The sequence below is a fragment of the Mytilus edulis genome, chromosome 12, assembly GCF_963676685.1.
Source record: "Mytilus edulis chromosome 12, xbMytEdul2.2, whole genome shotgun sequence".
Taxonomy (NCBI): Eukaryota; Metazoa; Mollusca; class Bivalvia; order Mytilida; family Mytilidae; genus Mytilus; species Mytilus edulis.
The window spans coordinates 37,452,930-37,467,659 of record NC_092355.1 but is presented as its reverse complement, the minus strand read 5'-3'; the positions used below and the strand labels follow the sequence as shown (position 1 = coordinate 37,467,659).

The following is a 14,730-nucleotide window of genomic DNA, read 5'->3' as shown; positions in this document are numbered from 1 at the left end:
TCGTTTGAATTGTTTTACATTGTCATTTAGGGGACTTTTATAGCTGACTATGCGGAATGTGTTTTGCTCATTGTTGAAGGCCGTATGTTGACCTGTAGTTGTTAATTTCTGTGTCATTTTGGTCTCTTGTGGATAGTTGTCTGATTGGCGATCATACTACATCTTCTTTTTTTATATTAGTTAGTCGCCGGCCATTCCATTCTTGTGATGTTTGTCGCTCTCATCAAGTTGTTCACAATTTTTTTAGTTCCAGCCTGATCATTCTAGCTTTATACCTTAATGAGCATCCCGACAATTGCAACATGTGGAGCAGGATCTTATGTTAACAAAGATGTCTATTGTGATATGAAATGCATTTGTTTTTCGTTTTCTGGCATCGCATTCATTTCATTTCATTACAGAAAGGTCTCGTGTTTCTTCGTATGTATAAAAATATAAAGTTTCTACTGTGTCTTTGATATTCTTTTTCAAATTTTAGTTTTGATTTGGAACAAACTAGTCTGTTGGCATTTTTTCCAATGATTTTCTCGATAAAAAAATAAGTGTTTTTATCAAAGCAGAGTCTGTATTAATGATTTTAAACCCTTTTTGTAAAGAAAATTATAGTTCTTAAAAAATATAAAAAAATTTATGAATCTTTTTAATTTGCAAGACAACAATTTCGTTTATGATTATGGTACTTACTTTTCTTCAAATCATCTATTTCAGACTGCATGTCGTTGATTGTCTTTTGAAATCCATTCAATAAAGAGGTGACCTTTTTTTCTATACTGTGGCATTCTCTCTTTTGAGTACTAACATTTGATTCTAAACTTGTTATTTGTGTCTTCTGTTTCTTACAGCAATCTTCCAAACTTTGGACTTTCGATTCAATATCTGTCACATCATGTTTCTCTAGCATTCCTTTTAGACTGTTTATTGCTACATGATTCTTATGACTGAGGGTGTGAACTTTGTTTAATCTGGTTTCTGTGCGGTCTAGTTGTTTTATCATCATCCACATAAAAGGATTATTAGACGATTTATCCGATGAGTCTGAAGACAATCTTTTCTCCATGGCGAATGAAGAGGCATCGGACAATATCAATAACAAATAGACACAAAATTGCATTTTGTCAAAACATCAATCAGGCAAAACTAGATTAAAATGCACTTTGTTTCTATAATTTCTAGGAGCTTTCAGAAAAAGTTGAAAAAAATCAATATACAGAGTAATTACATGTTTTGTGACAATTGTTGTAATTTGATATTTTACATGTTGTATAGCCTTATTTAACGTATATTGTTTTAGTGGGAAATGATCACGATTCGTCAGTTGTTATTGAAAAACGTTTTTGAATTGATTAGAATTTTCTTTTAATTAATATGTATGTATTTATTTTATTCATTATGATTTCTAGTTTTCTTTGTTAGAACATTTTACATATTTTTTTATGTACACGTATTTATTTATTTTATAATTTATTTTATAAAGGGAGGATCTCAGGATGGAAACTACTTAAATCAATAATTTAGTATTGGAGACAATAGTACTGAGTTTGTATCGCTATAAAAGCACTTACATTTTCTGGATAGCTGTTTCCTATCTAAACAAACTATAATTGTTTTTTTGTAAGAAATGGATATTCCAGTCTCAAATAATAAAGACGGAAAAAATTATAGTCTGGGACGATGATTATTTTATGACAATTGTTATGCCATTTTTCTCTATTCTCCATTCCTTTTTTTCTGCAAGTGTTTTTATGTTCCATATCTTTAGCACCATATTTTACTCCATGTAACTTTGTTACTCGTTTTGCATTTCAATTATTTCTGGGTTTATCGCTATTTGGTATATGAAATCGAACACTCTATAAACTTTAAAAACTGACACAGCTTATCCGAATACTTCTCCATGTAAGAGTTATCTCCTTGAACACCATTTTTTTTTATCTTCTACTTCACAACCTTAGGAGAAACCATCAAATTTATATTTCAAAATTTCTTCTTATATCATCAGAATGTAACGTTTGATTTTAATTGTCTGAAGCGTTACGACGGCTCCATGTGATAGTTATTCCCCTTATGTGTTTATACCTGTATGAGAGTCCATTCTCCTGGTGAAGATATTTCTAGAGGTTAATTTCTAACAAAGTAACAAAAGATTAACACTGTATCAGTTGTTTTATACTGAAACATTAATATGTGTTAGTTGATACAACCAATACTGGTATCCTTACCATCATCATGATGATAAGCTCAAATTAAATTTTATATTAAATTGTTTTAGAATTTCCCAGAACGCGAAAGTACTCTTAGTGAATCTAACTATAATGTATCAAATGATTCAATGATATCTTTATTTAACAAATACAATTAGCTTTGGAGAAAAATAGAAATAACAAATAAATAACAAAATAACAAAATGTAACACATTTGGCACCATTTAATATTTTTAAATAACAACAAATAACCTTTATTACAACATGTACAACATGTAAATAACACATCTAATACAATTGAAAAGATTGTTTTCTTTTTTTTTTAATCAATACACAATTATGAAAGGTAATTATATATATGCAGCCCAAAAAACAAAAACGTAACATTATAAAAAAAAGAAATACATGTATGAAGCATCTATTGTAACCAGTATAAACATTACATATTAAGACTAGATATTGCAATACTCAGATTGTTTATTTAACTAAAAATATGTAGTAGTGGGAGCAATACTTTCCCGTATATATCGGCCATGAGAAGAGCATACTTTTAATACAAACATTTTCTCGTTTGAATTGTTGTACATTGTCATATCGGGGACATGTATAGCTGACTATGCGGTATGGGCTTTGCTCATTGTTAAAGGCTATACGGTGACCTATAGTTGTGAATATCTGTGTCATTTTGGTCTCTTGTGAACAGTTGTCTCATTGGCAATCATACCACATCTTCTTTTTTATATTCTCTTCTCCGGTTTGTAGTTATAGATTTTCAAGTAAAATTGTTTTTGTAACCATTAATATTTAAAAGTAAAATCACAAAAAATACTAAACTCCCAGAAAAAAATCAAAACGGAGAGTCTCTAATCAAATGGCAAAATCACTTCAAATGAACAACAACTGTCGTTTTAATGTTGTGTTTCTGTTTTGTCGTAGTTCTCTTATATTTGATGCGTTTCCCTCAGTTTTAGTTTGTTACCCGGATTTATTTTTTCTCTATCGATTTATGAATTTCGAACATCGGTATACTACTGTTGCCTTTATTTATATATTACTGACTTGGTACAGGCTTTTTTAAATATAGAAAAAGGTGGATTAAACCTGGCTTGATAGCGCGAAACCTCTCACTTGTATGACAGTTTCATCAAATTCCATTATATTTACACCGATGCGTGAACAAAACAGACAAAATAGGTAAAATTGTCAAAATAGGGATACAGCAGTCATCACCGTGTCACAATCTCAAAGCGGAATTTTTCACAATCTGCTCTCAAACTGACTTGAAAAAGATTAATTTAACCTAATTCAATCCGTATTCATATTACCTTCAATTTATAATATGCTAGAACTACGGATCCCTCTGCTTTCATTTATGTAGTGCCCGTCAAAACTTACTTTTTTTGTTTCATTTGAGAACAAAAAATGGTATAGTCATCTTTAAAAACGTTATAAAACTACAGTTTTTTTTTTTACATAGTTATAGAATAAAAAAGGTGATAATGTTTAAAGTGCGAAAGCTAAGGAAAAAAAATCATTTCCCGCTAAATGTTTTATGTACATGTAATTTAAACGCCAAGGAACAAACGAACCTAGCGTTTGTCTGCTTTCTCGGTTTTGTTATTTTGATAGTATCTACAATGTATCTATGAAAAAAAAATGTAACCAACACGTTTAATAATTTAACAGTCTTTTCTGAAAAGCTTGTTGCTTTGAAACAGATCAAACATTGTTAATTCAATTTAAAATACAGGTTTATTAGACTGAAGATTGCCTTGTACGCAATTGAAATATATCTGTTAAAAAAACGCTTTGTGATACGATTTATTCATTTCGGAATAGGTTCAGTTAGTGAAATTGCTTTATCTGAAACACCAAAGACAAATATATGTGTACCATGCTTTAGAAATTCGATATAGTTATCAAGACTATCAAACAAGTTTCCATTAAAGTCATACTTCAATTGTCCAGAATCCTCTTTTGTATGTATCCTCAAATGTACTGTTTCATCTTTTATCCTATAAAAATATATGATGTATATCAACATGATCAATTAACCAAAAAAAAAATTATGTTCCCTTCCATATTTGAACGAGTCTAAAAAAAAGCATTTCATTACTTATTGTTTATCTGGCGTACTGAAAGTGTTCATTGATATCCATTGTAAATAATTATGTAAATTCATGATGATTAACTGAAACATGACGATTTTAATTTTTTTCTTTGACATTTCTATTCTCAATTATGTTCATTATCCTTCCCCGTATTTAATAAGCTATTTGCCAAATCCCATAATTGACCCTTTAATTAGAGATCCCTTTTTTTGTTGTCTCCCTTTATGAGGGATATTAATTTTTATTTACGATGGAGAGCTAGCAGAAAGAGCAAATTTACCTGTGGCAAATTTACCTGTGCGTAATGTGAGTAATCTATAAGGTTTTCTTATCTTGTAATTACATTAATTTGTTGTTTAGTTAAATACTTTTGACACCAGGAATTGATTTTCATGAAAAATTAGTTAAACCGCCGATACATCACATTCAATTCATCATGCTTTGCGTTGGCGAAAACCAATTTTGTCCGGTATGGAACCAGTCTACGATTGACAAAGGGAAGTAATTTGTTTAAAAGTGTGTAATAACAGAATCAAATCGGTAATTGGCAAATGAACTATAAACCTTTAAACTTAAAACGACAAAACACAATACTGTTGATACTTACAAGATACTTAAGATATAGTTGCCTGTTAATGTTCTACTTTCTCTTACGAGAAAAGCACCATCCCCCATATGTTTGTATTTCTTTAGTAAAGTGTCTGCTTCTACGCGCGTCATCTTTCCATAGTTCCATGGCTCGTTATTCTGCAAGGATATCTTTACTATTCAAAAATGTGGATTAGGGGAATTTTAGATTATTACATGTTTAGATTACCATGTAAAGGCAATTTGCTTTATATTGTTTGTACAATATAGCTGCCTGGATACTATGAACCAGTTTTAATACTATGAACCAGTTTTAATACTATGAACCAGTTTTAAATACAAATCACTTATCATATTACATAGACAATAACTGTTTAGTGTCTTTAAATATCAGTTGTATTTGTACGAGGCTAGGAAACAAGGTGTATGCGAGCTTTTATCGAGCTACTACACCTGTTTCGAGCCGAGTTATTGTCTTTATCCTTCAATTAATTCTGTATATCATTTGTGTTTTGAAAGACTCAATAACAAATGTTATGAATTATTTTCGATTTGAAATCCCTTGAGGCCCGTGTACATGGTGTAGTAATACGATACAGTAAGCACACATTCAGCTGAAGACGGGATCGCAAAAAAAAAAAAATCTCGAACGGTTAACAATAATGCATCGCTTTAGGTGAATAATTATCTATTTTAACATAACAAATAATTTCAACAGTAAAAACAAGTAACAAATCATTGTCCAATTTGAAATATGAGTGTACGGGTTGTCCTACGGGTCAGACTCGACGTTCACCAAACATGCATGCTGAAATTGACATGACAATCATACACATTGAAGATTTGAAATCGATGTGTGTCATCGTAGAAAAGACTGCTGTTCATGTGTGTATGTTATCTGAAAATTGGTGTGATTCGTATTGTTTTAAAGAAATGTTTGAGAACAAACAGAACGTATAAAAGTAATCTTTAATTCGCAATTAATACGTCATTGGAATGTGACTGCAATACACATTCTGAGGTCACGCAGGTTCAAACAATACTCAGTCCGGCAGTGAGCGGAGCTTTAAAGCGATATCTTTATAGTATACAGATACACCATAGCGATATCTCTAGGACTGAATCTGTATAGTAGAACACCCAATTGCAGGATAAAAAAGATTTAATCTCACAGCTTATATCCTAACTCTCTAAGGTTAAAGGACAGCACAAACGTGCCTTGAAACACGGAACACCGCCACGCATAGATAGTCTCTTGAATTAACAAAGATAGTATATATTAAAAAATAATAATTCAGAGATCAATTGAATGTCTGTTCACATATATTTTCTAAATACAGTCAAACCTGTTTCAAAATGTTTAAGAGACCAGATAATTGATAAGACGCTGTTTTTTTATTTCTTCCAATCATCATGACTGTAGGTATATATGTTCCAGACCGTACAAGTATTTGGACCGTACGCGTACGGTCTGGACCGTATGCGTACTTTTTCAATATACGCATACGGTCGGACCGTACGCGTACGGTCTGACTAATATTAAGAATTTTTCAAGTCAAGTTTATTAGATACAAATGTATATAACAGATCTCAAATTTACATAAAAAGTTGAATAGTTATTGAAATAAAAGCTTAATATTTTAACTATTTGTAAAAAATCAGGCTTATTTAACTTAGCATGTCAGTAATTCATTAATTACAGCCCAGTATGCTCATTGACATTGAAGTTATCGGAAGTAAACATAATGTGGGAGGACAATTGTTTTAGAATATTTAGGAACTTTACAAAAAATGCATATGCAAAGGAACATGCATGAACAAAACATGTTAATGTTAAAAATATATGACGTTCCTTGTGGAAGCAAGTGTCATCTTGGGCCAGAGTAACAAAATAGGATTTACGGTTATGAAATTAAACAAAATTTAATATTTAATGTTAATTGTTCGCTTATTCACTTTCTCCATCTAATTGTAATAAACACGTTAAAAATAAAAAAGGGAAAATAAATAATTCCCATTTTGTCCCAGTTTTGATATTAACTTTTTACATGAAGAATATGTACATTAATTTGTACAACCGGGACATTAAATACAAAAATAATCATCAATTCTATAAAATTCGTCAGATTCTTCTCATTTTATTTGTAAGAGAGTTTTGATACTCAAATATAGTTACTTCAATTTGTATAAAACAGATTTTCTCCACATTATTTGGTACGTTTACTTCTATAACAGTCTTATCTAAAGAGTATTGACACTCTTTGTTGTATGCGGTTCTTTTATACAAACAATACATCACCAACAGTATCAATTTACCTTTGATCGATATTCTAAGTAAAAAAAATATTTAGAAATTAGAATACAAACGGTATTCGTTTAAGGTTGAAAATTATATAAACACTTTTTTCACCTGCATAGCCGTTAAAGTCCAATATCGTAGATTATAGAATGAAATTCTTCTCTCAATTTTCTTTGATTCAGTAACGTTATCAATTAAAAGAATCTAAATAATTTAATATATACTAAAATCATAATTCTAATGTATATTTTTTTGACAGGATACTTTGTTAAATTTGTACTTGATGGAGTAGAGAGAGTTCTCAAGCAAAAGGACATAAAAAAGAAGAAGACTGGAAAAAGATGATACTTTTGCTGTAAAAATCCATATAAAATGTTAATAAAAAAAAATGTGTATATATTTATTAACTTTTGTTATATGTTTGTATTCCCCTGTTCCGAATGGAGGAGAACATGTGTTTCATTTATTTCAGAAACTTCTCTCAATTAATTTTTTAAAATGTGATATCAAGCCGCATTTCATCAATTTATACACTGTCATGCACTTAAAAAAGTCAATGCTCCTCAACTTTTCTTACTACTGGTTAATTCTTAATAATAATGGTTCTGTAGGAATTTTTTATTGCATTCTTCCCAGAAATCACACATCAAGGTCTTCGAAATTTTTAATGGTGTTTTATGTGAGCCTTATATACATCCATCACTTATCAACTTCCTGTTAACCAAATACATAAAGCTGCCCTTTTTTTAATTTTTTTTAGCACTACTTCAAAGTTCAACTGGTTAAGTTTTAAGACTCGTTAGTGTATTCCATTCTCATCTATGGATCGAAGAAAACAATTAGTAGCTCAACTTCATTAACGCTCAGATGATGTAGTATGATTGTAAATGAGACCAATCTCGCTACAAAAGACCGATTGACACAGAAATTAACAATTATAGGCCACCATACGGTCTTCAAGAATGAACTAGGTCACAAAAAATTTCAAGGAGTATCAATACTCCCAAGGTAGAAACCTTTTTAAATGAGTATCGATACTCTCAAGATAGAAACCTGTTTAAATGAGTATCGATACTCTCAAAGTAGAAACCTGTTTAAATGAGTATCGATACTCTCCAGATAGAAAACCATTAATAAGAGTATCGATACTCTCCAGATAGAAAACCATTAATAAGAGTACCGATACTCTTAAGGTAGAAAACTGTTTAAAAAGGTATAAAAACACTCAAGGTAAAAAAAAAGCTGCTTTAAGAGTATCGATATTTCCATGGAAGAAAACTGTTTTAAAAAATATTGGTACTCTCAACGTTGAAAACTGTCGATACTCTTAAAGTAGAAAACCGCTTTTAAGAGTATCGATACTCTCAACATGTTCAACACACTCAATGTAACCTGTTTAACAGAATATTGATTCTCTTGAGGTAGAAAACAGTTTCAAAGAGTATCGATACTCCGTCAAAAATAAACTTATTTAAAGTGTAGATGTTAAAAAAATGCTTCTAAAATACTGCTTCTCATGGACCATAAAACTTTTTTACCCGAATATTCTAAGGCTAGAGGTAGACAATGCTTAATTGAGTATCGCTACTCTAGAAAATATATTTGCAAAATATTTTTATACTCTTTAGCAAAAAGAGCTATAACCTAAGAGTGGCGATACTCTGTGGTATTATACTTGTGACGTATAGTACTAGACAGTACTCTGGAAGTCAAGATATACAGGAACCGCATATGACAAAGAGCGTCAATACTCTTTAGATAAGACACTTATAAAGAGGAGATGTAAATTAAAGTAATCGTATTTGAGTATCACAACTCTCGTACATATAAAATGATAACTTGATAATTTTGTTTGCATTGATGATAATTTTTGTATTTAATTTTCCTGTTGGACCGTGAAATCAATACGCATTTCTAAATGAAAAAAATCTAATACACAATGTTTCAGCACTCATTGAGTTGGAAATATCAAAACTTGACCAAAACGGGAATTATTTATTTTCCCTTTTTTTATTTTTAACGTGTTAATAATAACAATTTGTATAACTAAAAATAAAGGTTTTGATAAATGTTTGTTAACATTTAACCCATATGATCCCAACACAAGTATGGTCATCTGGACCGTACGCGTATACTCATACGGTCCGACCGTACGCGTATGGTCGGACCGTACGAGTATACGTATACGGTCCGGACCGTACGCGTACGGTCCAAATACTCGTATGGTCTGGAACATATATATACTGATTAAAATGTATGGTTTATTTATAAATTCTGCATGAAATGAGGGAAATAATTGTATTTTCCATTTCAGAAATGTCACTTCTGGTCTCATGTGACAACTGTATGTTTGATGAATATAAAAATATATTGTTTATATATGCTGTTGTCTGTACAAAGGGGATATTTTGCAATGTATTGTAAGTATCTGTCGTTCGCAAATGATAGTTCCTGAATTAATTTAAATTAATTAAATATGATATACCTAGGTATTTTGCCATGAAAAAAAGTGCAAAAAATTACTACTGGGTTTACTCGACGACACTTACAGTAGATCTTTTCCAAATGTAAATGTATTCTCACATGTTGCAAAGACTGGCTATAGAAAGAACCACATTGAAGTGATAATCTTGAACCAAGCAGAAGTAAGAGAAAAGGTCGAAATTGATAACGTCAACCAAACTTTGACATTGAACAAAATTTTAAGATCATTAAACAAGAACATGTAATCAACCTCTTCTACATATGGTTAGTACTAAGATAAAATATCACAGAGAATAAAACAGGGAAAATAACTATCATTCTCTTATACTGTTGGAAAGTGTTAGACATAACAAGAAAAACAGTGTTCAGGAGGTGACTCTTTCATAGAAAAATATTCGGTAAAGCGGTGTCAGTTTCGAAAGCGTATAAACATATAAAAAAGAAGATGTGGTGTGATTGACAATGAGATAACTGTCCACAGGAAACCAAAAAGACATTAACAACTATAGGTCACCGTACAGCCTTCAACAATGAGCAAAGCCCACACCGCATAGTCAGCTATAAAAAGCCCCGATAAGACAATGTAAAACAATTCAAACAAGAAAACTAACGGCCTTATTTATAAACAAAACAAACAACAACAGTTCAATATCATGATTTTATACCAAATCAGCAAACGATTTCGTGCAAAATAAGAAAACAGCGAAGGAAAAAGGCGCAAATAATCAGAACAAAAGCAATCAGATTTTTTTTTACGGAAAAGTGGACAGACCTAATAAAAAATTGTAAATGGGAAAAAAACTGTTGATAGCAAATGTGATAACGCCATTTTTCCATTCTTTAATTCAGTTAAACATCGGTAAATATCAAAATAGGAACGAAACCCAAACCGTGTAATAATCCTGTTTTATAATGTTGACACCATGACAAAGGTGGAAAAGGAAAGCATTTTTGATTGCTCTGGAAATCATTAGACGATGTTGGTATATGTCTGGGCAACAAAAAAATATATAATATTATACACCTTTACAACATGAACAACAAATTAAATATTAATGATGATGATGATTGACATTGAGTTCACAGCATTTGCAATGAATTATATTAGTATAAGAAAACGGTAATTTATATTGACAATCATATTCATCTTAAACATCAGTTTATTAATGATACATAACCATATGACAACATGGTAATGCCATGAAGATCGTAAAGCGATTTTGTTTCATTTTTGGCAACTGATGATATAATATGATAGTAAGGAGAGCCCCTAATAACACCATGAGCAATACACAAACTATTGATGATGATAGGCATTTGCAACGAATTAAATCAGTGAAAAAGAACGGTAATTTGATTAACAATTATATTTCTTAAAAGGCAATGTAATACCTTCCAAATATCTTGAATAGACACAATCCTATGCTTCTCTGATGATTTTAGTCTTGGGTGAATTTTCTCTTTACACGTACTGCATAGGTAAATACCACACTCCTCGCATTTCCACTCAACTTTGTTATGGTCACATAATTGACAAACGAAAGCTGATTGAGCTACATTCACACAAGATTGTGCTGCCATCTAGAAAATTAGGGAAATAAAAACAAAATGGTACATGTTGTAAACTGATGTTCGATACAAATTAAAATGTCTGAGACAGAGATAGATGAGAATGAAAATAAATGATATTGCGAGTATCAACTAGGAATAAGACCATGTGCATCGTCAACCTTAGAATCGCCTCATATCTCTCCATACCACACACACATAATTAAAACCTCATTCGTCAGAAGTGTTTATGTTATAAAGACAAAACCGATGAATATATATGATAAATATAGTGGGCATATGATATGTTTGCCAGATATATAATATCAATAGTTCGAATGTTTGTGACGGACATTCAATTTTCTTAATCTATCAATACAGTTCGAACCTGACATTTCCTTGTTTCCTATGAGACATTTCAGATTTCCAACTTTACCTTTCAGTTCCTTGTTTTTATTTTCCAGTTTCTAGTTTACTATTTATTTTAAACTTTGCAATTCAAAATGTCTGCGTCTCTAGTACAGGTATTATATTAATAGACAATATCTCATGGAATTGGTAAAAAGAAAATATCGCCTGTAGATCGAGATCGGTGGTTCATCACACACAATTTTTATTGACTCTAATACAGATCTGGTTACGATTAACTAAGTAGCATTAGATGAAAGATAAAAGAAATTGTGTGTTAAATTGAACTGATGACAAGGGACGAAACGTTCTGATTGTGATTTAATAGGTGGCATTAGATAATAGCAAAAAAAAATTGTGTGTTCAAATAAATTGATGATAATGGAAAGCAGATGGCAAGCGAAAAGAAAATCTTTCACTAGCATTTCCGCCATGGTAATTCAAAACCTAAATAATACAGCATCAAATTATCCATATGGTTTTTGAAAGCAAGCTTTGATAGCGTATCATATAGTTTCCCTATATTACTATTAAAAAAATAGGTGTTCAAAATATATCAAACAATTATTTTTCATTATGAAGACCTTAATTTTGCAACACATTTTAACTTTTTATCCAATAAATGTCTGGTAGGGTTTTGACATTGTGTCTCATGGATTGAAGTTAGTAAATTGTTCGTTCTGAGATTAATCAAGTGGGTCAAATAGTTCAAATTTGTCAAGAGTATTCTAGCGCCCTCTTTTTTAGGTCAGGAATATGGCCATTGTTCATGTTGTTATATTTTAGTTTTCTTTGTGTATTACATTTTAACGTTGTGTTTCCGTTGTGTCGTTTGTTTTCTCTTGTGTTTAAGTGTGAATTCAGATTACTATAAGACGTGTCACGGTACTTTTCTATCCCAAATTCGTGTATTTGGTTTTGATGTTATATTTGTAATTTTCATCGGATTTTGTCTAATGCTTAGTCTGTTTCTGTGTGTGTTACATTTTTATGTTGTGGCCTTGTTATCCTCTTATACTTTAAGCGTTTCCCTCAGTCTTAGTTTGTTACCCCGATTTGTTTTTGTCCATGGATTTACGAGTTTCGAACAGCGGTATACTACTGTTGCCTTTATTTATTAAAGGATTGCATAAGTTATAAATTGTTTACTTTTTTATTGTCCACTTTAGTATTGATGTTCATTCGAGGCAACTTTATCCTTTTTGTTGAATCATTTTGATCCTACGTATTATTCTTAAAAAATACTTTTCAATGTTCAAAGTTTTTTTCTAATTTATCTCTATCAAAATATTAAACGTTTGACAAATTAGTACTTTCTGTGTATGACTAAACTCACCACTTGATAGATAGATTTGTTCAACAATGCATGCAGGTATTACTACAGTCATTGTGTTACGTGCTATAAACATAAGCATCCCCATATTATATCTGTGTACACATGTCCAAATTCAATATATTTGTCAGTTGCTTTTTTATAATTCAAAGTTTTCTCCGGTATACAAACTGATATTACTGACCGATCTCAGATGATCTCTCTTACATCCATTTTGATTAAAAAAAATAATTCTCAAATATAAATGTCTAGGGAACAGTACGCTTGTTGATAACTCCTATGCTACTTCTACATATTCGACCCCAAAAACAACATATACAGGTCAGTTGATTGGTAAATTATACGTTTGTTCAAACCTATGATGAAAAGACTAATCTAAAAAGCTACGCTTACCAAAAAATAATGTTAGAAATAAAATATTACTTACTACATGTACAACGTACTTCTCTCCTATACATAGATATATATATAAATCTTTAAATATTTATAAATGAGGAAGTATCTACTTGTTCCGTGTGTCCTTCCTGCTTCATATTTTTTGATGTCATAATTATTGAATTTATTTTATAAGAAGAAGTATTAACGAAATTTGCGTTACTTCATTTTACTTGGGTTTTTTTTTCTTTTCTTTTTTATTAACCTTCGTGTCAGTTAGGCGACATATATTTCGTTCTAGCGTAAATGCAAAAGCGACATATATGTCATGCAGGGGTTTCATGCAAAGGCGAAATACATATGTCCTCTCCGAAAATTAAATTAGTATAAGACATTGCAACTTTATACAATATTTACTCAATAATGTATGTTTTAGTGTTTGCCTTGCAATGACAATGAGTAGCAGTCAAGAGAGTCCAAACAGTTCAGCAACATAACGATAGCGTGTTGAATTGAAAAACGTACTGCATTTTCTATTCTTTTTTTATAGGCATAAGAAATTTTATGTTAATAAAAAACTGTTATACTTACAAGAAATTGTTTACCAACATATACCCGAAGCTTTGTTATAGTATTGATAAAGGTGTTACTATCCTAAGGATTATTCCATTTCAATTTTAGTGATTTCCATTGTTGATTTAACAGTGCAATATTTGTATGGCATATGTTTATTTGTAATTTGTATTCAGGGGTATCTTTACATATTGTAGTGTATATAAGTAAATTATTTATTATAGTGACATGTGTTTTTCACAAAACATTATATAATATAGTGAAATATAAAAACAATAATTAGAACACCCGACCCTTTGGGTCTATAAGTCACTTTAAACATCAATTTCAATGGTACGACGTACAAAAATAACTAAAATGTTATCGAAAATTTTCATATAAAAAGTTTTTTCTCTTACTGAAAGCATGCAATAGATATTTAGCAGTTTTTCTCGGATGTTGACATAGTAAATATTTAAACTGTTATTCATTTGATAGTATACATAAATTGTCTATTTGTGAGAAATGTTGCAGTCGCAGATTGGTATAAAAGTTACAGGTGATAAGGAAATGAAATTCGTTTTCCACACATTTATTGCTACACATTTTACACAAACGGTCACATTCGTCTTCAACTGCAAAACGACCAGTTTCTAACCTGAGTGGAAGAATGCCACACCTGAGTTGCGCTATTATGGATCTTTCAGTACGGTTAAGATTAAGTTCAATGTATTGTTCACAGCAGTATTCAAATTTTATGAGCATGTATGTTCGTAGTTTCGGAAAGTTTGTTAAACGTTTCTGCCAATCTACGAAGCATTTATCTTTCTG

General features: G+C 30.8%; 1 protein-coding gene across 1 annotated transcript; it reads right to left on the bottom strand.

Annotated features, from left to right (window-relative positions):
* Positions 1 to 2,410: 2,410 nt before the first annotated feature.
* On the bottom strand, positions 2,411 to 13,437 carry LOC139498395 (1-phosphatidylinositol 4,5-bisphosphate phosphodiesterase gamma-1-like). The gene is made up of 4 exons (XM_071286780.1): positions 13,400 to 13,437; positions 11,076 to 11,264; positions 4,920 to 5,059; positions 2,411 to 4,216 (listed from the first exon to the last, which is right to left on the bottom strand). The coding sequence occupies exons 2-4, from the start codon at positions 11,262 to 11,264 to the stop codon at positions 4,027 to 4,029; spliced, it is 519 nt and encodes a 172-aa protein (XP_071142881.1). The 5' UTR covers positions 13,400 to 13,437; the 3' UTR covers positions 2,411 to 4,026.
* Positions 13,438 to 14,730: the final 1,293 nt, after the last annotated feature.